We start from the raw sequence: 23,579 nt of genomic DNA on the forward strand, positions 1-23,579 counted from the left end.
TATATGTTTCTCCAAATTCCTTTAAATCTATTTAAAATATGTGACATTTTTTAACTATTTTATTACTTTCTATCACCAAAAAAGGCAACTGGTAAGTACAAGAATAATTCACTTTGGTGAAAAGGAGATCATACTGTAAGTTACACATGATGGAATTTAAAGTTAACTGTAATTTCCATATTTAGATTTCCTGCACAAATGATCCGGCACACGCGTCAAAAAGAGCCAAATGGAATTTCACCTTTACGACTGTCTCATTAAGCTTTGACTCCCGATGTCTTCCCATTTCCCTCATAAATGAAGCCACAGACCCATGTGAACTGTACGGCCGGATAGCAATTTCTAGGATATATTCCCCATGTGGACTGATTACTTTAAATGCTCCTTTCACACATAGATTATTAAAATGGAACCAAAATTAGAAAACGGAGGGAAGCTAATGAGGTTTCTCTAATTTAAAGAGTAATCTAGATTCAACAGCTGTTTGATGATATGTTCTGCAAGACGCTTGAGCCGAGTTAAGTCAAGCCACTGGTTATAATCCTCTCATCTTTCTGGTCTGAGAACAGAAAGACGAGAGCCTCTTAGATTGTATTGCTTCATCAAATATTCATGATGGTTAACATCACTGTGTCTATATATGTGAGAGATATCTAACAACGTGAATGTAAGATCAAGGCTTAGTATTACAAAGAACACGACATGTTTTCACACATTTCCATACAAACAAGCTAGGGGTAAAATACTGATTCATTAGTAAGATAAAACCTCATCTTTAAATGCTAAAGTATGAAAAGGTTAGAGGTTTATGAGTAGCTTCTGCAAGGTACTACATAACAGATGTTCTCATGTGTGTTTGTACTCAATATTTCTGGCCTAAACAGGAGAGAGAGAGTTCATGAACATCACCTTACTGGAAAGGAAAGAAAACAAAGCCGGAGACTGTCAGAGGTTCACTTTGAAAAAGAGAAGAGACAATCAGTGGAAGAAAATGCTTAAAAATAAAAGAGAAGACCATGTAAAGCAATAGACTCCTGCTTGTGCTGCATGAAAAGATCCTCGCTGAAGCTTAAACATTCTTTTACCATAGATTGTTCGTCAGCTGGGCAATAAGCACAACCCTTTAGGGGCAAAGAGAGTCGATAGCAGGCTGCATAGTAAAGTACTCTTTCCATAAAAACAGATAAAACTCCTCAATTTAAAAGCCTGCTAAACATATCTACATCGAGAAAAAACACTCCTTTCAAGCTAAAAATAAACAGTGCCTTGCAAAAGTATTCTCATTTATCACAACCGCAAGCGTCAGTGTGTTTCATCATCATTTTATATAGTAGACAAAGTCGTGCATACGTAGTTGTGATGTGGAAGAAAATTGAGACGTGTCAGTAATAATACGGGGGGAAAAATACTTTAATGTATATTTAACCCAAGTCACTCTAATTCTCCAAAAATAATCAAGCACTCTACAGGTGATGGCCTGAAACTGGAAAATTAATTGCACAACGATATACCCACTAAGATATGCTGTCCAACTGAACGGACAGGCCAGCCAAGGAGAGCATTAACCAGACAAGCCTCTAGGAGTCCTATGGTAGCTCTGGAGCAGCTTCACAGATGCACAAATGGGGCGGGAGAATCTGTTGACCAGAAACACTGTTAGTCATAAACCATACAAACTGGGTAACAGAAGAATGGCAAGAAGAAAATCTTTGTTGAAAGCAAAGACATAAAAAGTTGTAATCTCTAATAACTTTACAGATACAAGTACTTGCAGCTGTAATCATAACAAAAAAGATTATACTACAAAGTATTGACTCAAGGGATCTGAATGCATATGCACACCAGGTTTCCTTTGTAATAAACTTCAGAAACCAGGTATTGCTTTGTGTTGATCCATCACAACAAATTGTAAACTGAAGTTAGTGACTGTGACAAAATGTGAGGAACATCAAGGAATACGAATACTTCTGCAAGACACTGTACACATGCCACACAAAGTGAGGTGGTTTTGGATATTCTCAGACTACAGAAGAAACTTTGGTCTATCCTACTGTAAAATGCATGAATATGATTAAATATGAAGATGCTGCCTGTGAATTTGTGTCAGCGCTGAGACATAATTTTGTATCTACAGTCAAAGTTTGCAGCCAGCAAAAATGACAGCGCCGAATCCATCAAATCCTATTACAGACGGGAACCCGGTTCCTCTCTCTGTGCCTCATTCATGATGCATACTGCAGGATCCTTTCTGGCAAGTGACCGTGAAGAAGCCCAAAGACGAGACTCTCAGCGAGTTTTCATCCAGGAAAACAAACGGAGGTCAGCGCTGTCATACAAGCATCCAAAACCGGGAAACAATTGGAGACAACATACAAACAGTCTGGTGACTTTTCACAGTCGAGCACGTCCCGCAGCAAACAAAGGAATTATCAAAACAATGACACAACAACTTTCCTGTCCGTGTTGTTACATTGAGAAAAATTATGTAAGGAATGCAAAAATAAACACAAAGGCTGTTCCCCATACGATGGCTTATAATGCACGTGAGTAATAATTAAAGGCAGCATATTCCACAGTTTTCATCAGATATTAAGTGACCACTAAGTCGCAGATAAGGAATGTAATATCCTCCAACTCAGACCATTAAAATAAGGCCATAATGTCATAAATGGGCTCATTTTTCATTTCTAAGTTAGGGTGGGCTCCATTTGGGTGGACAGGAATTGGGTTCACCGCCATGTGAGCCATGAACTTCTTGGCCACTAAATGAAGTTGCAGATCTAATCTATTTTGCATGGAATCCATAATTAATGCATGCAGCGACAGGCAAAAACCCGCATTTCTCGGCTGTCCTGCTATGTCAGGGAACTGTTAGTTCACTTTAACAAAGATGTCACGTAGAAAAATATGTAGCTGTAAAGCCAGATGTAAATGTGTTGGCACGGCAGCCAATGGTTTGTTGCTTATGGTGGAAACACGTGAACTGTTAACACCTGGCATGAACGAACAGCCTCACTCTGTTGGAAAACTGCTGGGCATTAAAATCTTTCAATATTTAAACATGTCTGAATACCTCTTGAAGTCTTGGAAGTGTAATTTCAAATCAAAATTATAATTAGTATTTACTTTTTATGTGATTAAAAACATTTTTGTTAAATAGCTTTTTGAGTATAAATTAGAGTCACTGTAATCATTAAATATATCAGATAATACAAATCCAGTGGAACTCATGCAGGGCTAAATGCATAATGGATGCAGGATTTGATTTAATAAAGAGGTTAGTCGTGAACAGCATTTGAATGAGCTATCTTAATAAATGGTAAATAAATAGGTCTGATTTATACATCTCTTTTCTAGTCATACGATAACTGTTTTTCACTAGAGCCACATTCATCCAATAGCACTCACAGACGTGCATATAGTACATCGATATGCAGATCTTAGGTAACTTAAGGTTAAGGATCTTCCCCATGAACCCATTGTGAAAAGTAGAAGTTGGAATCAAAAAATTTCTTGTGTAAAAACCTAAAAAACAAGTGGCTTTTATTGCAGTAAACTTAAGTCTAATTGTGCCTCTAATCCCTCACATGCGTAATTGCTAACACAGCAGCCCTAGCCAAAAAAATTAGAATATTTATTCAGTTTAGCTAAAAGGTAAGAACCACGCTGAAAACAAAAAAACCACAAACAATAATATAGCACAATAGGATTAAGCTGTAAGAGGGGAGAAAAAGAACTTCAGATCTTGTCTCAGATCAGATAATATGCGTACTTCTATGCCCCGAGGCGAGCTTACATATTTGATAAGCCAGTTGCAAATTTCAATATTTAATCAGCCTGTTGCAGGTGAACAGGATGTGAGGAGAGAAGAGCGATCAGGTGTGCTGTTCTGTCCAGATACGAGGTAGGACAATGTCCTACAGCTATTCCCCCTCTAAGTATTTTATTACATAGCTGACATGAACAGGCAAAAATCTAGAATGACAATCAGGCTTTGCGTTCTTGTGTTTGCTTCTGTAAGGCCTTTTCAGAGGCCCACGAAAAGGTTTCTGTTAATCACGTCGGCGATAACAACAAACTAGATTGTGCTTCAGCGCACATGAGAAGCATCGCATGCAGAGCTGTACCGTTCCACCTTTTGGTGTCATGACCTTACAATGTGCAGTCACGATACTCACACAGTGATTATAAACAAATGCAATAGACTGGAACGTCCATGACTCTGTGCCACAAACATCTTTGAGAGGGTTATTTGTGAGCACTGGACTGAAACCTGCAATGGAGACATTCGCACATACATGCATAACCCAATGTTTAACTGTAGTGTGTGGCTGCAGATGGAGATGGGATATACAAATTAAAACATCTTGTTTTCTTTCCATTGGAAAACATGCAGGTGCATTTTAGTCTATAGTTTAACAGTTGATTTACTTCAGTAATTCAAGCCAAAAGCTGAAACACATTAGTTACAGAGTAACTGTTAATAAAAGCTTATAAAAACGCTGTTCTCCAGAAATTCTATATAAACATTGTAACATGACTTAACACACACACAAAATGTGTTTCATGTAGAAACCAAAGTCCCAAAGTATAGAGGAAGATTAGACAGGCAGAACACCCAAGTTGCTTGAAGTGTGATTTTTGGAAGAAAATATTTGTTATTTTGTTGTGAATTCAAGATCTTAATGAGACACACCTAAATTTAATTAAAAATAATCAAAATTAATTTTCAAGATTTTTTTTTTTTTTTTTTTGCTCCAACACAAATTAGGTGTGAGGCTTCACACTCACTTCTGACTCTTGAGCAGATGATGAGTTGAGAAGTGTGGACACTAAAGGAAACCTTTCTTCTTACACATAACACATTTCAACCTTGGTCTGCCTTCATCTCTTTGGACATCATCACAAGCTCCACTATGATTGCTGTGACAACCAGCACACACACACATATTCAGCACCTCTGCTCTTACTCTCAAGCAACAGATTTAAACTAACACAAACACACATTCCCATAGCTGTCACACAAAAGGAAAGAGAAAGACAAAGGACTCCAACACACACACACACACACACACACAAGGCTGGTGATGCTTGTGGAATTCAGTAGGAAGCAGCTAGGTATTCATTTTTCTAAAACAAATCAGTGATTTTTTTTATTTTTTATTTTATTTTACCGTAGCACAACCTTAGGAGGTCATTCATGCTTGAGTAGGATGAAAATGCATTTTAAAAATGTAATATGAGATTAGAACTAATGAGCAGAACACAGCGACTATGAAAATGTGAAGGACTAAATCTTAAATTACATATGTGGACAACTGTTACGTCCACCAAGGGCACAACATATCTGAGGACACGAGACAACAGATGAGGGTTCAACCAAAATGATTTTATTTATAAATTCTCTTAACTTTGATTTTCTCAGGTCAGCATCTTCTGATTTCCTGAGGAGAAAATGAAGTTCGAGCCCTCAAATCCCGTGTCCCAAAAAATAAAGAAAACAAAACCCCAAAAGTATTAACAGAAAGTTGGACCTGGTGAGCCGGTCAAACAGAACAAAACGGTACAGCAGGGGGCCAACCCTATACAGGGCCGTCGAAGCCCCTACTAGTACCGGACTAGAAACAAAAGAACCTAATGCAAAAGAAAAATCGAAAACAGGACAACCGGTCCCACCAGGCCAAACACACAACGGAAAAAACAAACAAAAGCTAACAAAGGTACCACATGGCAGGCTGGAAGCCTCAGCTGCGGCCCACAGCGGCTGGTCTAGCGTGCGGAAAGGCGGAGCCCAGGCGGGAATGGAGGGGAGGCCCCTACATGCCGAAAGCCAGCCTATTTATAGGCGGACCAACAGCACCACAAATTAACGTAATTAAATGACCAAAAAGAAATTATTCAAAGTCCAAAATATATTTACAAAAAGTCATTTAATCAAGGTCTAACAAAACAAAAAAAAAGAAAGAAAAATCATAATGTGCCCGAAGCACATAAACAACAAACATATTAGCTTTCTCCTAAAATTTTTATACAAATAAATTGGCCTTCTTATGTTATCTTGTAAAGGCCTGCTTTTTTAACCTTCTGTCTAATTAACATGCACAAAACTATAATTCTTGAAATAAGCATGGTATCAAGGTGCACACTCTGCTAATCTAGCATTAAACTAAAACAGCATTTTACCATTCCGACACGCTTTACGTTCAACGTTTTTGGACTGTGGAAGGAAACCCTCAGTCAGAAGTTTGGCCCAGGACGTTGTTGGGGCAACAGTGTTAACAAATATGCCAGTGTACTAACCAACATTTAGAACAGTGATCTCAAATTGCATTCCTCAAGGGCCAGAGATCTGCAACTTTTAAATATCTCTGCTTCAGCACACCTGGCTCCAATATGAACCCATTAGCAGAGCTCTATAGAGCTCGTTTGCATGCTAGTGGGGCAGTTTGACCATGTGACTGAAACATGAAGGATAAGGGACACATCTAAAAGTTGCAGGACTCTGGCCCTTGAGGAATGCAGTTTTAGACAACTAATTTGGAATAGGAACACGGTCGTGGTAGTGTTTGACCAACTCAGGGGCTGATTTGTCATAATTGATGGAACAATATGTTTTGCTTCCCATCAAAAAAAATTCTGTCCAAAAATTATCAGAACATACCACTCTGTCTAGCTACTCTGTCTCTACGGAGACCTGCGCACCTACAAACAACCCTGCACTCCAACACTTAAACCTAAGGGTAAAGAGGAGCCAACCTAATCTAACAGTTATATTTTGAGAAGAAGCTGGTGTAGCCAGAGGGAACCCACACAGGCACAGGGACGACATACAAACTCCATTCAGAAAGATTAAACCGGAGATCTTCTTCCTACAAGGCAACAATGCTAACCCCAACCCCACGGAGCAGCCAAGTGAAGCAGCTCTTGTAGTTGAGCATTCTTAAATTTACAGCTTTACACATAAATAACACAATATGTACAAAAATAATAAAGTGAAACTGCACCTTTGCTTCCCAGTTCTCATGAATATTTCAGCTGGCTTAATGTCATTCATCCATAAATCAGGAAAAGTTGCTTCTTCCTACTGCCTTTATGAAACATACATGCATGAGTGCAACATGTTTGCCACGTTAGTGTTATTTTTGCAGCTTATTGTCGCGGCTCGTGGAAGATTTTATATGGCAATGATTCTGTTCTGCTGGAAACAAAACGCACTTGAGCAGAAATGTGCACGCCCACGCAGTTTTCTGGAGCTACTATAAAACAAGTGCAACTAAAGTTGCTACCTTCACTCCACTTTTCAGCCCAGCAATGACCTCTCACAGTTATAGACAAAGCTTCTGTTTTCGACCGTGCTCTAAATCCCTCTCAGTGAAATTGGCCATCTTATGTTCTCTTTTGTTCCTGGTTTCCTTCTTTTCTCTCTTCACTCTCGTCAGCTTTTATCTCGTCGAGCCTCTCCTTTCTTTCAAATCCTCTTTTCTCCTTTTTGTACTGGCTGTCTCTGTTGTCTTCGTTAGGCTGCCTCGGTGTAAAAAGTCCTGCTCCGATTCAGAACTCCACCACGGGCTGAATACATCGGCTTATCCTCTGTGCATGTATGCCTGCCTTTGTGTGTACGGGTGGACTGTGAGGCAATTTTGCGATAGAGGAAATGGAAAGCAAGGGGGCTGTGCATGGAAATTTGTTATGTGACCTCCTTCCTGGCTGCTTGACAGAACGTGTAGTGTTTGGACAGGGTGGTCGCTGCAAAGCACTCAGCCGTCTATCGACTGGCAGCCATTGATCTGCAAAATCCAATGACTCACTAGCTGCTCAGAATGCAGCCCACATACATATCCACGCAGACGTGACTGCTGTGTGTGTAAATGGGCGCACATGTAGACACTGACTGATTAAAGTAATTACAGTCCACAAATTAAATGAGTATAATTGGCCTGGGATGTTTAAACTGAGTTGTTCTTTTGAAGATTGTAGTTAAAGGAGATTAGTAACCCCGCCCTCACGCAGTAACTGAGAAAAAAAAAACAATGCTGGAAACCAAAGTTGAAATGAAAATGCTAGTTTTATATGGCTGAGGAGGATGTTTCAGCTGTGAAAGCATGAACGAAATATAGCTATACTGTATGTCAATATTTACTGTATAGGCCTTTACTGTATCTTGTTGATCTGTTTTAAGAAGCAAAAGATCTCTTAAGGTTGACAGATGTTAGAAAGAAAAACGTTTAACAGCATACATTCTGCTTGTGGTGATTGCATTCATTTTTACTGAACGTTGCTTTAAGCCCTCATAGAACCGTTGGGGAACATTCCCTGAAGGTTCTATGAAAGTTCATTAAAAATATATTAAGGTGTAAGGAATCTTTAGAGAACATTTCCTGAAGGTTTTCTAAAGGTTATTCCATGCCAGTTGGAGATACACAACAGAGAGGATTTATAGAAAATCGTCTGATAGTTTCCAGAAGGTAGCACCTTTAGGCCGATGGGGTCAAAACACTCTAAAAATAAAAGGTAAAATAATAGTCTATCTCCATCAGCTGCCTGTGCCCAGTTTGTACCAGTCTTGAAGCGGGCGCTCCTGCTTTAGGGAGTGTACGTTCTCCAAAGGTTGCATTGTGAGTATTGTAAATAACCTGCAGGAAACATTTATTGAATGTTCCCTGGAGGTTCTATAAAGGTTACTTTGAGAAAGTTGGAAATAATCTTTAGGGAAACTTTTCAGCAAGGTTTTTTTTTTTTTTTTTTTTTTTTTGTTTCCCTTGTTTTTTTTCATGGGCCAAACTTTATAACTACAAAAGTTATTGGGCATATTACCAGAAGCAATGATGAAATATTTCCCTATTTTTACTTGAAGTATTTAAAGGTTGATTTGCCCATGCAGCCTTTCAGGAATGAAGCTTTATTCAACCAGACTTCTTGTACCCAGTAATGTAGTCGGCCCATTACCAATTCATTTTCCACACCAACTTATTTCATCTAAAGTTTAACATATAAATCGGTGTGAAAAAGTGTTTTGTCTCCTGCCTGATTTCCTACTTTTGTCCCCCTTAAATGTTTTAGAACATCAAATCAATTTAAATATTAATTCAAGACATATATCATAAAGGGAGACAGACAATCCAGACATATAAGGACCTGTGTGAAAAAGTGATTGTCCCGTAAACTGAACAACTGGTTGGGCCACGCTTAGCAGCAACAACTGAAATCAACAGTTTATAACAACTGGCATGGAGTATTTTACAGTGCTGTGGAGGAATACTGGCCCACTTATGTATGCAGAATTGTAATTCAGCCACATAATAACATCTTCATTTATAACTACATTTTGTGTTCACTTGTGATATACATGACTAATTGCCTCGATGTTCTGAAACACTGAAGTATGATAAACAAATAAAATCAGGATATAAACATTTCTCCCACATGAAAAAACATCTTTAAGTTTTAAGACTAGTTATAAATATGACTGAATGAGCCTTTCAAGTCTCAGCTGCTCTGGAACAATTTAAAGGCCTGTGCACACTGTAGCTCACAGTCTGCTCATTGATTTAGCTGGTATATATATAAAAAAAATATAAGTTAAAAGAATTACTTAATTTACCACATGAGGAAAACAGAGAAAGTGCGCCCCCTGTAGGACAAATCGATACTACAAGACTGAAGACATCTGGGTGATTACGTTGTCTAAGCAGGATTAGAAACATTAACATGCAAAAGGTCACTGACTTATTTATCTGATCAGTAATTATAGCTTTACAGCTGTTAATCAGTTAATTGGAATATTTCTAAAACTTGCTCAGTAAAGTGCAGCACTTGAAAGAAAAGGTTTCGATTTGTTGAGGTTTTTAATAATCATCAACACGTTTATATACAAAGCAAGCAACAATACCATGTTCAAATAAAAGAAACAAAAGTATCCTAAAATGTATTTTCTTGTTTTTGTCTCATTAAAATAGCTAAAGATTACCTCAGGAAATTAATTCAACAGTTATAACAAGACATTTTTGCAGAGCAAGTATAATTAAAATTGACACACACACAAAAAAAAAAAAAAAATCTTCAGAGATAATTTTCTTATTTACCAAACCTGGGCATGAGTGAAAAAGCTGGATGGAATTAACAACTGCATGCCCCTCCAATGAAGATAATTATGAATTATGACAAGATCCTATTTTAATCAGAGTACACTTGTCCCTTACAGTTTTTATGAGCACCAAGTTTGTCTTTGTTCTTCAATTATTCAATGGGGTAAACAAGAACGCGCACAGAATAGAGGCAGACATAACAGCTTTTCCAGATCTTAAGTGTTTGAATGATTGGGCTTGTTGGACGTCTCGAGTTTCCACATCAGCATCTCCTTTAATCAGTATTTTACTGGCCACCTGAAGACAAAGGTGTTTGTATTTCGTGCACCTATTGTTGTGCCTTCAATACAAACATCTCAATACCCCGATTGTCAAAAATATTTTACAGTGACATCAGGATACCCTCAGCTTTCTGCTTTGAAGACCATACAGAGGCAAAAAAGAAAAGAAAAAGCAAAAAACGAATAAAGGTAAAATTCACTACTGCTACAAATATGTATTAGAGTGAAAGTGAAATGTTTGAGAAGTTTTATTTGACTGCTTGCAAACACATTTAAGAAAATGTTATTGTGAATCAGTCTTAGGTGAAGCTAGAATAACCCTAGATAAAAAAAAAAAAAACTAAATTACTTAGGCTTGGGAGTTTTTAAATCATCACATCAATGTTGATCTCTTATTTCACGTTTGTATCCGTGACATTTATTTCAACCGTCCTTTAGCACTAACTGCAGTGATGCAGTCACAAAGATCTAGTATAACTCAAGATGATGGTAGGAACTCCCAAAGCATACCAAGTAGTTTGTTCCTCTAAAATAATCGTAAAATATTTTTAGCCAGAGCAAAACAGACGAAGCCCAACAACGCCCAGACAAAATACCAGACCAAAGATGAGATTGGTGCTGTAACCACAGATGTAATTTGCACACAACCAGGACAGTACTTATTTTTTTCTTCTGTATTCAATGTAGTAAAATGTTCTAAATAATGTGATAATGTGTGTTTTTCTCTTTATGTTTATAACTCAAATTTGTATGAAGACATCACAAGTGAGGATCAACTATCTTTTTACTTATTCTGCATTATTTGATCATAAAACCAGGGGTTACAGGTAAATAAAAAGAGAACAAAAAAAAAAAAAAAAAAACCCAAGTAGTTATCCGTTTAGCACAATCCTAAAGAAAAATAAAGGTAAAACAGTTTTGGAGAAGTTCAGAACATATACAAAAGCGTTTGACCCACAGGTTCGTTTGGTTTGTTTCTTCCTCAGGTTTTCTAACGGTCTTGCCTGGGTGAGAAGCTGCACCGTTGGGATGATGGTGAAAGACATCAACACAAACATACTAAAACTCACTGTACAGCTGTGGACCTCAGTGAATCCACTTTTCTCAGTGGCATCACAGGTGAAAGTCTGCAAGTCTCCAGCTCTGGTACAAACAAACCGTGGGAGCAGTGTCGGGCAGTTGGCGCTGCCGGCGCTCTTACGTTTTATAGCTGCAACAAACAGAGAGCTTCTCCACTATGTCAGATCATCTGGCTAACAGAGAGAACTGTGGGAAAGAAGGTCCTTTAGGGAATCCTACATTTTGTTTCAGTCATTCAAATGAAGTGGCTGCAAACAGAGAAAACAAAAATAAGTATATTTAATCATTGAGAGAGAAAAGAATCAACACAGAATATCAGTCAGTAAAACTAATAAAAGATCAAGTTTGGAAGGATAAATGAAGCAAATAAAGGGTTATGAAGATGGATTTATGACCAGAATTTATCCAACAACTTACTGAAAACTGCTGACATTTCTGGTTAACCTGCTAAAAGTCTTTTTATACATTCAACACAGGTTCAGGGAGTTTTAATGAGTTATCGACAAATGCCTAATCATAAATGATGAATGATTCAGAAGTGAAGACTGGCTAACAGGAAAGAAGTAACAGCGAAAAAAACTAAGCCAAGGGGTGAATCTATATAGGAGAATTGTCCAATATGTACAGATAACTTATTTTTTTTCTCTCTTTCCTAAACAAGAAGCTGAATGTTATTTGGGTGATGACTTGTGAAAATCCTTCTAAATTAAGAAATGTCCCCATTGCAGCAGATAAGCTGACAGCAACCTTTAAAGTGTGACTCTAAAAATAAACAAATGCATGAAGTGGTTCAGTGAGTATGAGTGTGTGTGTGTATATTATATATATATATATATATATATATATATATATATATATATATATATATATATATAAATTCAAAGACTGAATATTTTTAATAATCACATTTATTGATTGTAATACCATATAAACATCTCCAGGACACATGGGGTACAACTGTCTCATTCCTTTGGTTAAGGTACACTGTAAAACTAGGATTTTCTAGAAAAGAGTTTCCTTTGCTGCAATCTTCCCCATTTAAGTGAAAAAAAGAAAGTGTTCTCAAAATGTTTTTTTTTTTTTTTTTTTTTGACCAGACAATAATCAGGGTGCTGCATTGGCAAATAAAAAGAAGCTGTGAAAGCTTATTTTTCACAGCTTTTGGAGTCCACTTAACCCACTGGGGTCACCATATTATAAAATGCCTCATGCAAAGCACAAACTCTGTATATGTGGAATGTCCTGTTACTTTTATGTAGCTCACTGTGCACAACTTGTAAAATTGCAGAAGTGAGCCATCGGTTTTACTGTGGTGCTCTTTTATGGTTTAAAACCTGTGTGTGATGCAGCTTTATCCCACTTTGTTTATTCTCCTATCATATCCTTTCTGTTAAACTACACAGGTGGGTTTACCAGGAAATAACTTGTCTGAATAACAATGTAATTCAAGTGACTGAATATATCTGTGCTGTCAGACATCAACAGACTTGTTCATTGCTGATCTGACCCCCCACTCTGCAGCTTTGCTTGGTGTTCATGTAAAGCTGGTAACTGTAATCTGAACACTCAGGACAGATTTTAATAATTGATTCGACTTCTTGTTGTTAAGCTTGCTAACCTTCATCTTGATATGTGCCTGTAAATACTGGTCTAAATATGAGAGATGAGAGATTTTAAAGCATTTTAGGTATTTATTGCTCATGTATTTACCAAAGTATCAAAGTTGTTGATTCATAAGAAAAGTCACCCATCTTAAATCCCATAGAGACCCAATATAGGTAGTGTGTAGAAGAATATGAGGAACACAATGCAGATAAAATGAAAGCTGCCATGAAAGAAACTTGAGCTTCGTTAACATTGAAGCACAGCCACAGGCTGATCCCCTTCATGACACACTGTGCTGATGCAGTTCAAAAAACCACATGTGAGGCATATTGACACACATAGGTGGGACAATATTTTTGTATTAATATATTTCTGAACAACTGGGGGTTTATTTATTAGCTAAAACCGAAAATCTTAAACATTAGCAGAAATAAATGCTTGAACTTTAGCACTGTGTATATTACTCTAACATATGCATTGCGTTTTTGAAATAACTTTTTACAAGTATTCAAATTTACTGAGATGTACCAGTAATTTTTAACTTAACAGGAAAGTTCACTAAATTTATTGGGTTTAGGTACTGAACATGTATCAAACTAATCTAAAGAGAATATTATTTTTTAAAGCAATGAAAAAAATAAAATAAAATAAAAAATCAGCTGAAGATTTCACCTTGTGGCCTTGATGGTTTTAACTCTCGTCGTCTGACACGTGGGGCTTCGCAACAGCCATCTCCTCTTTGCTATTTGCAATCATCTTGCACTTCTATAGAAACAGATCAAAAAGAAACACTGGTTAGTTCTGACGTAAGACAAACAGAAATACAATTTAACTATTCAGAATTTTAATCGTAACTTTTCCACTTTTTGGTATTTCTGCTCTATGCAACAGTTATTAGTCATTTTAAGTAGCTTAAAATCAGAGCAGGACGAATAGTGAGGATAAAGATTTACACACTTGGCAATTGATAAATATTTTTGCTGTATTAGGCAGCCATTTTGACTTTGTATGCGTTATGATAAGCGCTGCAGCCACCTCTACTTCTGTTTGTAGTTTATATTACATTCGGTTTGTCTCAGAAGACCTAGGGATGGCATAACATCTCAATTTAACACCTGCAGGAATTTCTAGTTATTGTACTTAATAAATAGAATAACTTCTATTAGCGATACAACCTGATAATGTATTTCAGAAGTCATTGCACAGTACTATGTGCGGCTACATAAAAAAAAAAAAAAAAACTGATTTAATGTGCTTCTTTTGACTTTGTAATACAAATCAAGCCCACTATTTGACAAACAAAAAGACTACCCTGATGTTTCTTGGAGGCTCTGTTCATCTATCAATCAGCAATGGATGGTTTACTAAACACTCAGCTTATACATAATTAAAAATAAAGATATTGAAAGATAGGTTTAGTAGATATAAATTGAGTCCATCTAGATGAGTTACCATCTAGATGTTTGGAAACTCAAGACTTTTTACCTTTTTTTATTTCTTTTGGAAAAACAGTTAAGCCCATTTACCTCTGTGAGTTCCTTAATGGTATGTATGTTGGCCTGCTGAGTGACTTTCCTCTTTGCTTCCTCAATGTGGTCCAGGTTTAGAGATGGAGTTGGGGGAACAAGGCTAGGGGGGGGTTTATTAGTTATTGTGGGAAGAGGGGCAAGTGGTGGCATAGCTGCAAGGGCGCCCATGTTGGTCAAGGCAGCAGTCATGGTGGCTGCTGTCATACTTGCCACAGCAGCACTCATTGTGATGTTTGACATAGTGGGCATTCCAGGAATACTTGGTAAGCCCATTGGACCCATGTTGGGCATATTTGGCATTCCCATGCCCATTGGAAGAGGTAACGGTAAAGGTAATGAAATGGGGGAAGGAGACGGGGTCGGGAGAGGGAGCTGGAGAATAGCTTTTGGCCGGAGACTTTCTGGAATAGGAACCCCTGCCTTGGCACACATGGCGGCAGCATTCGCCTTGGCTATTTCAAGCAACTGGTCCTTATCTGAGGAGAAATGGGGTGAAAATGAGACGCAGAAAGGGGTAATGCAAACAAGGTGGTTAGTGCACGCACTACGTTTATTTATTCACAAACTAAATGTTTTACCCAGATCAGTTAGCCTTGGAGGCGTTTTGCTGGCACTGCGTCGTGATCGGGACCCTGAGCGGCGTTGCTTGCGGAGAATGACAACCGGAGAGTGACTTGGTTCCCTCTTCCATCTGTCTCGTCTGTCAAATGAACGACTGCGGAATGCTGGCCGTCTTCCTCGACCTCGTGACCTTGACCTACGTCTGCGATCTGAGGAGCGGGACCGTGATCGCCTGCTTCTGTCTCCTGATCTGGATCTTTTCCTCCGGCCTGTGGAGCGGCTTTTAGATCGCTTATTCCTATCCGGGGACTTGGACCTCCTCCTTCCCCGGGCATTCGGAGAACGGGATCGCCTCTTGCGAGCTGGAGAGCGGGATTTGGACCGGCGGTTCCTGGTGCGTGACTTGGAGCCAGAACGCTTACGACGTGTGGTAGAACGTGAGCGTGATCTCCGCCGTCGAGCAGGACTCCGCTTTTTTCTTTGTGACGGAGAGACGGAGTCTTTTTTCCTAACCGGAGACTTGGACCTTTGGAAGGATAAATATTCAGAATTAATAACTGCACACAATGAAGCTTTCCAATGCAGACTCTAAGTCAGAAATCAACATGAGAAGGAAGGAAGACTCATCAAATTTCAATGCCTCACTTGTATTGGATATTTTTATAGCAACTGAAGACCTAATTTTACAAAGTTAATCGACATCAAACCCCTTTTAGAAAACCTCATAATACAAACCTGGAAAACTTTCTTCTGGATGCCGGCTTGGATGTTGAGCGAGACTGTTTCCGGCGATCAGCAGGTGAGCGTGACTTGGAAAGCTGCTTCTTTGGTACTTCTGGAGATGCTGAACCTGAGGAGCTTTTCTTGCTCGTTAACACCGGTTTGACTGGAGATTCCTCATCGTCATCTGAACCTTCTGAAGAATCAGAACCACCTGGGCCGCTGGCTGGCTCTTGGGAAGCAGATCTTGAAATGGGAGCAGGCAAATCTGCAAGCTGAGTGGGCTGATCCTGCAACTCATCCAAGGGACTCTCACTTTGGGGAGCAGCGTCAGCTGCAGAAGGCAATGGTTTCAGATCACCTGCTGGATACATACACATTGCATAACCATCTCAATATTTGAACATTTATTTCACTTAAATGTATTTATAATGTTAATAACCTAACAAAAGTTTTACCTGCTTCAAAACAAGGTGTGCCATTTTCTTCAACGGGTTTTTCTTCTGGTGTCTTCTCCTTAGCAGGAGGGGAAGCCTTCTTCTCTTTAAGTGGTGTGTTAGACACTGATCTTGCTGAAGACGAACTTTCAGATCTTCCATCACTAGATTCAGACCTTGACCTGGATTTAGATTTTTTTAAACCTCGAGAGGCAGATTTAGACTTCGACCTCCTTCGACTCCTTCGTGGAGATTTTGACCTCTTTTTGCTTGGCTGAGGTGATCGGTGTCTTCGAGACAAAGAGCGGGATTTTGAACGTTTTCCAGACCTTGGTGGAGAGCGATTCCTCCTTCCAGGAGATCGAGAACGTCTTCTAACTGCTGAACGGGATTTGGACCGCCGTCGTGGAGGAGGGCTTCTCGATTTGGACCGTTTGCGAGGACTCCTGGATCTGGAGCGACGGCTGCGCTTAAGCATGACAACGGATCTTGAACGACTTCGTCTGCTCCTGCGGGCGGATCGAGACCGTGAGCGGCGGGATCTTTGTGGCGGCGACCTCCTGCGCCGAGACAAGGAGCGACTCCTGGAGCGCCTGCCTCCTGCACGCCTGGCTGCTGATCTTGATCTGGATCGACCAATAGGGCGTCTAGACCTAGAGTGAGAGCGACGGGTTTTCGTGATGGAACGTGACAATGAACGTCGACCAACTACACCACTTCGCCTTGGCGACCGGGTCCTGGAGTGCCTTTTACCTCCACGGGAACGTGACTTTGATCGTCGTCGTCTCCTTGGAGACCGAGACAGGGAGGGGGACCGCCGCCCTCCTCGCTTGGGGGATCGTGACACTTTTCTTTTGGGAGATGGAGAATTTCTGCGTCGCTTTGGGGAAACTGACACAGAACTCTTCCGTCGTTTAGGAGACTTGGACTTGCTTGGAGATTTTGACGCCTTCTTCATTGGAGTGACAGAGAGAGAGGTGGATCGGGAACGACGACCGGATCTCTTCTGTAACTTTCGGAATGGTGAGGGCGATGTTTTCTTGGTTTTAGGAGAGGGAGAGCGGGACTTGGAGTGAGAAAGCCTTTGACTCTTCTGAGGAGATAAAGGCAGCTTTTCCTTTGAGCCTGATCTAGAAGGAGTTCTAGATCGTTCTTTTGTTAATTCTTCTGGTTGAACTTCAGCTTCTTGCTTGATAAGACAGGGTGACGGTGAACGGCTGGGGCCTGATTCTGACCTCTTTATTTCTAAGCTCTGAGAAGGAGACAAAGGCCGGGGAGAATCAGGCTTCTTGACCTTTGCCTCTGGTACTAAACTGGTCTGATCTTTCAGGATTAGGTCATCTTTTGGAGTAGTGCCTTCCTGTTTTGGGATAATGTCAGGTAATTCCTGTACATGCATGAATTTGGCTTCTCCATAACTGCTCTCAATCTTCACCTCAACAGTGTCTGTCTGTGTTATCTCATCTTGGCCAGTAGAGGGTGATATCTTATCCTTTTCTATTTCATTAGCGCAACTATGGTTCTCGTCAGTGGAGGGGACTTCCATGTCTGTTATTTCTTCTTTCTTTACTTCAGACAATTCAGGCTTTTGGATTAAGATGGGAGCAACTTGCTCCTCCCCTTGGCTGTCCTTTGGCTCCGGTCGGGATGTTGGCTCCTTGAGGTCAGACGAAACAGCTGGAGAATATTTTCCATTGCCAGCTGTTTTGCCTCCTTCACCTTCAGAGTCAGAACCTGAAGCTGAGCTGCTGTCAGATGGCGAGCGGGATGATTTTTTTTCTTGCTTTTCATCTTTCTTCCTCTTCTTTTTTTTCTTTTTCGCAGCTTGTCTTTTATGCTTCTTAGATTTTGAGCCTCCATCTGTATCTACACAATGAGAAAGAAATAGTCACTGTTGATATTACCAAAGATATTTATTGGATTCATTTAAAAAAAGACACAAACTATGGTTGTGTGTCACTTCCATTTACCTGCAACTGCATCTTTTCTTTTCTCCTCTTTCAGTCCTGTGTTTTCAGTTCCAGCTGCTGCTGCCAATCTGGCACTAAAGCAAAAAAAAACAACAATGTATCCAATTTACTTTCTATGTCTAAAACACTGAATAATTGTGGACATGAGCAAAGTAAGATGTTTGCTCATGTTGAAATAAAAATATTCTCAACATTATTTTTATTTTGAGAATATTACAATATGAACCCACAGCATAATCCAGTTCCTGATTAGGGATCAGCTCAATAAATAAAACTCAAAATTATCCCTTTTTATAAAGGAAACTTAAAACATTTCTCTTCTCTGTTATTACAACAGATCACTGTTGACATGTCCACTGACATTTGTATGATATTTGAGGGAGTCCCTAATATGATGAGATTTTTTTTGGTTTATTCTTCATTGTGTAGGTAATTTTCTGTAATTAGTTGTAGATAATTTCACCAATCATTTACTTATTTGGGGTCTGTTTGCCAACAGTGTACTTAAATATATAAAACTTTGTTTTAGTTTAAGCGTTGTTAACTATGAAACATAGGGTACTATAACTGTGAAACATTTTAAATAGACAAGATTAAAATAGGTTTTAATCTTGAATATATTTTAACTTGATGCCATACATTAGCCATATTTGGCACCATGGGATTTGTTTGTTGTTTTTTAAGGCTCTTCTTTTGACCACTGAGGACAGGCGCCAGTCCTCCAGCACAAATTAAACCCCAGGAATCAATAGTAATGCAAAAACTTACAAGTAAATTAGTAAATTGTTATAGTTAACAAAATGAATGTTTAAAAGCTTGGACAGCAATGTGAACATTAAATAGATGTGCTATGTTACCAAAATGTAATCAAGAAATGTTGTTTGGGTTCAGTTTTTCAGGACTTAATAAATGACTTTGCTTCAGATTTAAGATTTTATTTAAAACGTTTAATGGAAAAAATATATCTATTTTTGTCTGACCTGGCTCTAGTGGTCCTTCTCGGTGGAGGTGGAGGCTCTACATCCGACTCTGCGCCAGAATCTGAACTGCTCTCCTTCTCGCCTTTTCTCCTCCTCTTCTTCTTTTTGCTTTTGTGTTTTCTGTGCTTTTTGTTTTTCTTGTGAGGCACCTCAGTACTTTCCTTGGCATTCACGTCATCTTTCTCAGGCGCTTCATCCTCACCTGTACACCATATGTAGTACCAAGTATTTTAGTTACACAACTCTTTAAAATCCACAACAAAACACAGGCTAAATCATCAGGAGATTATGCAGAGATTGTCTTGACAGTGACCAATGTGGTTCATGTCCAGTAACCAACCAATGTTTCTTAAACGGCAGTGCAAATGATCCTTTCAAGAAATTATAACAGAATTGAATCAAAGAGCACACAAACAGGCATCTGCCTAATAGGAGATTTTCCAGACGTAATTAAAAACTTATTTTTAGACTAAATAAAATGTAATTTATTTTGTACAAAATGCAGCATATAAAAATGTCTGTGTAAATTAAAAAAAGATTAGAAGAAATGAAGGCAACACTGAAAATGTACAGATTTGGAGCGCTATGCATTACGTACCTGATGGAACGTCCACTGCACTTTCCATGATGGCAGCACAGAAATGTGGTAAAGAGACCTCTTAGAGATGCTGGAGTGGATCTCTCTTAATAAATGCTGTGGGGAAAAAACAAAGGTAATAAAATCTAAAGATGCATTATACCTAAACAGCACTTATACATTCAACTCAAGCATATCATTGAGTTAAATGAGAGACAAGCAGAGAGCAGTGCTTGTCTCTCAGTTGGCTAACATTTACTTAAACCCACAAACGAGCCAAAAATCAAACCATCCTATTAACTAAACAACAGACAGTTTTAAAAACACCAACACACACAATCTCAGTCAAAAACAAATTAAAACAACCCTGGAAAAAAGTTGAGCATGAAGGCTTTCAGGTGGGGAAAAAAAAAAAAAGTTCCACTTCAAATCCTTTTCAAAGGTTTGTGTAAGAAATATCACATCTGCATAATCTGCCACCATTTCTCCTGACTTAGATTTGACAAAACTGGTAATCTCTCGGCAAGGTAGCTACAAAATATAAGCAGATGGCTTTGACAAAGTAATATTTGAACGTCATTCAATTATTTGGTTTTCAACTACAATGAAAACCACAATAATTAAAGATGGTGTCCTGAACGCTGGTTCTGCAATTTCCACTTTTAAAAAAACGATCTAGTACAAATTACATTATAAAGAAAGCCACAAACCAACTCTCTGAAGAGGTACAGTGTCTTCCATAGACTACAATATAATCATTACTGCCAAAATATCCCAAACATTGGCTCAACAGAGCAACTCTTAAACAAATAACCCTAACCCTATTTACCCCCTTGCTTTGCTTTCCTGCCCCACTTAAATGTTTTAGGTCATCAAATGTTAATATCAGACAAATACATCCAGAATAATTACACTTATCAGTTTCAAATGATGATTTCATTTATTAAGGGAATAAAGCTATCCAAGCCAACCTGGCCCAATGTGAAAAAGTAATTACCCTCTAAGTGACTAGGTTATTCCACCCTTGGCAGCAACAACTGCCATCAAGTGCGTGATATCTGGCTTTGAGTCATTTACGCCACTGGGGAAGAATGTTTGCTCCACTCTGCTTTGCACAACTGTTTCAATTAAATTATGAGAGTTTTCCAACATGAATGACCTATTTCGCTCGTCTCAATCATATTTAAGTCTGTGCTTTACTGAGTCATTCAGAGGTGGACTTGATGATCTGCTTTGGATCATTGACTTGTTGCAGAACTCTAGTGTTCTGAACAGCTCGAGACCATCACACTACCACGACCATGTTTGAATGTAGGTATGACCGATGTCCTTTTTCTAAAAGGTTGTTTTACATGAGTCCTCCACTTACCAAAAAGTTTCAATGTTGTCTCGCCAGTAACACAGAATATGTTTCCCCAGTCTAAAAGAACTATCAAGATATTTTTTGGCTGGTTGGTGATGAGCTCTCGATGTAATTTTGATAGACCAACCGTTCCTGGGAAGGTTTTCCACTGTTTCTTATATTCTCAATTTGAGAATAATATTTCACACTGTCTCAAAGCCTTAGAAATGCCTTTATAAAACTTTCTAGACTTATGTTAATGATTAGTTCTTGAACTCCTTGATTTTAGTGTATTTCTTGCTGCCCAACAGATTGTGTGTAAGAGATTTATTGATTCTACAGACCTAACAGTGGGGAAAAAGGTTGTTCATCATATTAAATTCATAATTATTATGAGGTGTGATTACTTTCTCAGACTGTTTAGGTTAACTTTCAATAAATAAATCATATAAACCCTGCTTGTAGTATCTGTATAATAAATTTGCCTGATATAAAAATTTGTTCATTTTTAAGTGTAACAAAATAAATCTTTAAGGGGGTAAATACTTATTCACAGCACTACATACTGAGATATTTAGAATATGCTTTGCAAATTATTGGCAGTTATGGTCATTTTATTTAACAAAATGTACATTTACATAGAAATGTTAGTATTTACATACATCAAGTTCCCTTGAATTCCAATGTTTAAACTACTGTAATTGTCTATTTTTTTAACCGACTACCATAATCTTGGAGTCCTTTAAAAGTTATTTCAATGCGTTTTAACATGATATTTTGTTGTTTTTGTTTTGTGAAACGCTTCTTGGAAATACAATTAAGAAAGTAATTTAAACATTTTATATAGTGGGATTTAAAAAACAAAATGCACTAAAAACATTTATTTCAAAAGGAATACCAATAGCAGCACCACACAAATAAGGATGTAAAGTCACCAACTTGATCTTGAGTATAAATCACCATTAGCGGCAGACAGCACATATCTGCTCTAGAGTACAGACCATACAAGTCACAAGAAGTCAAACTACGCTTGCAAAACCGTACTAAAGAACCAAACAAAAAACAATTCACGCCATGTATTAATAGTTCTTAATGGATGGTACTTGATGAAATAATGCCCAACAGACGACGTAATATTAAATTCATAAGAAGATTTTTTTATATTTTAATGAATAAATCCGACAAATCTAGTTAATTCATTCACAACGTAAAATGTTATCAGATGAAACCTGACTAAGTACTGATTTGCAACAAATAAAAGCAGCGTCGAAAGCGGAGCTAAATGAGAACAAAGTTGTGCACATCGCCATCCCGTAAACACGTTAGATAACGTTGACCAGTGTCAGGCCTACAATGCCCTGACTAACATTCATCCACATATGGTAGCCGATGGCTCTAGCTAGTCAGCTCAAACTGATCCGTAAGAATAAAATACGTCATATTTGAAAAGTTCTGAAAACTGTTTAAAATATTTATAAAATTATTAGCCCCAAGAGCCAAATATCCTCCTTGCAGGAAGATGCGGCCTCACACACCGACAACGCACTAGCAGCTCAAACCTTGAAGCTAATGTAGCTGCTAAACATTTAGCTGCAAGTGATGTCAACAAAGCGAAGTTGTTCCTTTCACAGAGGTTTTTAACTGTACAGTGAATATTTACCCGGTTTACGTTAAATGGCTCCGGTTCGTGTAGAGAAAAAGGCAGACGAGTACTACGCTGAATTGTGCGAAATCAAGCAGTTGTTGAATATGCTAACCGTTAACGTTAGCTTGCTCTCTTCTCCGCCATGATGGAGAGAGGTATCCCAACATGCCATGCTGCGCGGTTTGAATGACTGCGTCACTGTTTCCCAGGCAACACCACAGTAAACCAGTGAGCCGCTGTTTTTAGGCTGTAAAGGGGACCACTTGACAAAACCACTTGTGACCAAGTATACTGTATCATTTAGTCCAAAACTTGGACTTGAGTAAGATCAAATACTAGAACTCAATACAATTCAGTTTAAGAATACTTTATTAATCCCAGGGGGAAATTACATGTTGTTGTGACCCTTTTTTCTCAAAGAGTTGCTAATGGGCATGGGCAGGAAAGCTAACGTAGCAGTATGTATTACAACAACTCAGAGGAAGCCTCTGACTGAAGATGTTGTTGTTGTATTGAGAAGGATGCTCAGAGTTGTCTGTAATTGTCTTGCTTTTATGATTAATCTTTTTTTGCACAATAATCTCCAAATGTTCCAGAGAAGTCCCCAAAACAGAACCAGCATTATTTATCAACCTTTATAGTTCTCTGGTTCTGACGCTTCTGCCTCAGTTAATGATGGCAAAAGAGATTGACTTTACACAATTATACAACAAACTTCTAAAAGATGTACAGCATCTGACTGCAAATACTGAAGTACCTACATCTGT

At 38.5% G+C, this 23,579-nt stretch overlaps 1 protein-coding gene across 3 annotated transcripts; it reads right to left on the reverse strand.

Annotated features, from left to right (window-relative positions):
- Positions 1–9,826: 9,826 nt before the first annotated feature.
- sona (SON DNA and RNA binding protein a) lies at positions 9,827–23,037 on the reverse strand. Of its 3 annotated transcripts, none has more exons than XM_015033438.1 (10): positions 22,828–23,037; positions 19,847–19,942; positions 19,249–19,450; positions 18,269–18,342; positions 16,320–18,164; positions 15,877–16,222; positions 15,159–15,667; positions 14,578–15,056; positions 13,724–13,816; positions 9,827–11,694 (listed from the first exon to the last, which is right to left on the reverse strand). In XM_015033438.1, exons 2-9 carry the CDS (start codon positions 19,872–19,874, stop codon positions 13,742–13,744), a joined length of 3,558 nt encoding a protein of 1,185 aa, XP_014888924.1. In that variant the 5' UTR covers positions 19,875–19,942; positions 22,828–23,037; the 3' UTR covers positions 9,827–11,694; positions 13,724–13,741. The 3 variants fall into 3 exon arrangements, with proteins under 3 accessions (XP_014888924.1, XP_014888922.1, XP_014888923.1); XM_015033436.1 differs by having other exon boundaries at positions 15,877–16,225; XM_015033437.1 differs by having other exon boundaries at positions 15,877–16,225; positions 22,925–23,035.
- Between the last annotated feature and the right edge of the window lie 542 nt (positions 23,038–23,579).

This window comes from Poecilia latipinna, unplaced genomic scaffold, assembly GCF_001443285.1.
Source record: "Poecilia latipinna isolate Pla-1442-1.1 unplaced genomic scaffold, P_latipinna-1.0 Scaffold269, whole genome shotgun sequence".
Lineage (NCBI taxonomy): Eukaryota > Metazoa > Chordata > Actinopteri > Cyprinodontiformes > Poeciliidae > Poecilia > Poecilia latipinna.

Excerpts from the sequence above, each read along its gene's own strand:
- sona (XM_015033436.1), bottom strand. The coding sequence starts at position 19,874 with ATGGAAAGTGCAGTGGACGTTCCATCAG. Across the intron at positions 19,451-19,846 it reads TGCAGTGGACGTTCCATCAG|GTGAGGATGAAGCGCCTGAG; the intron begins GTACGTAATGCA and ends TATGGTGTACAG. Across the intron at positions 18,343-19,248 it reads AGAAGGACCACTAGAGCCAG|TGCCAGATTGGCAGCAGCAG; the intron begins GTCAGACAAAAA and ends TTTTTGCTTTAG.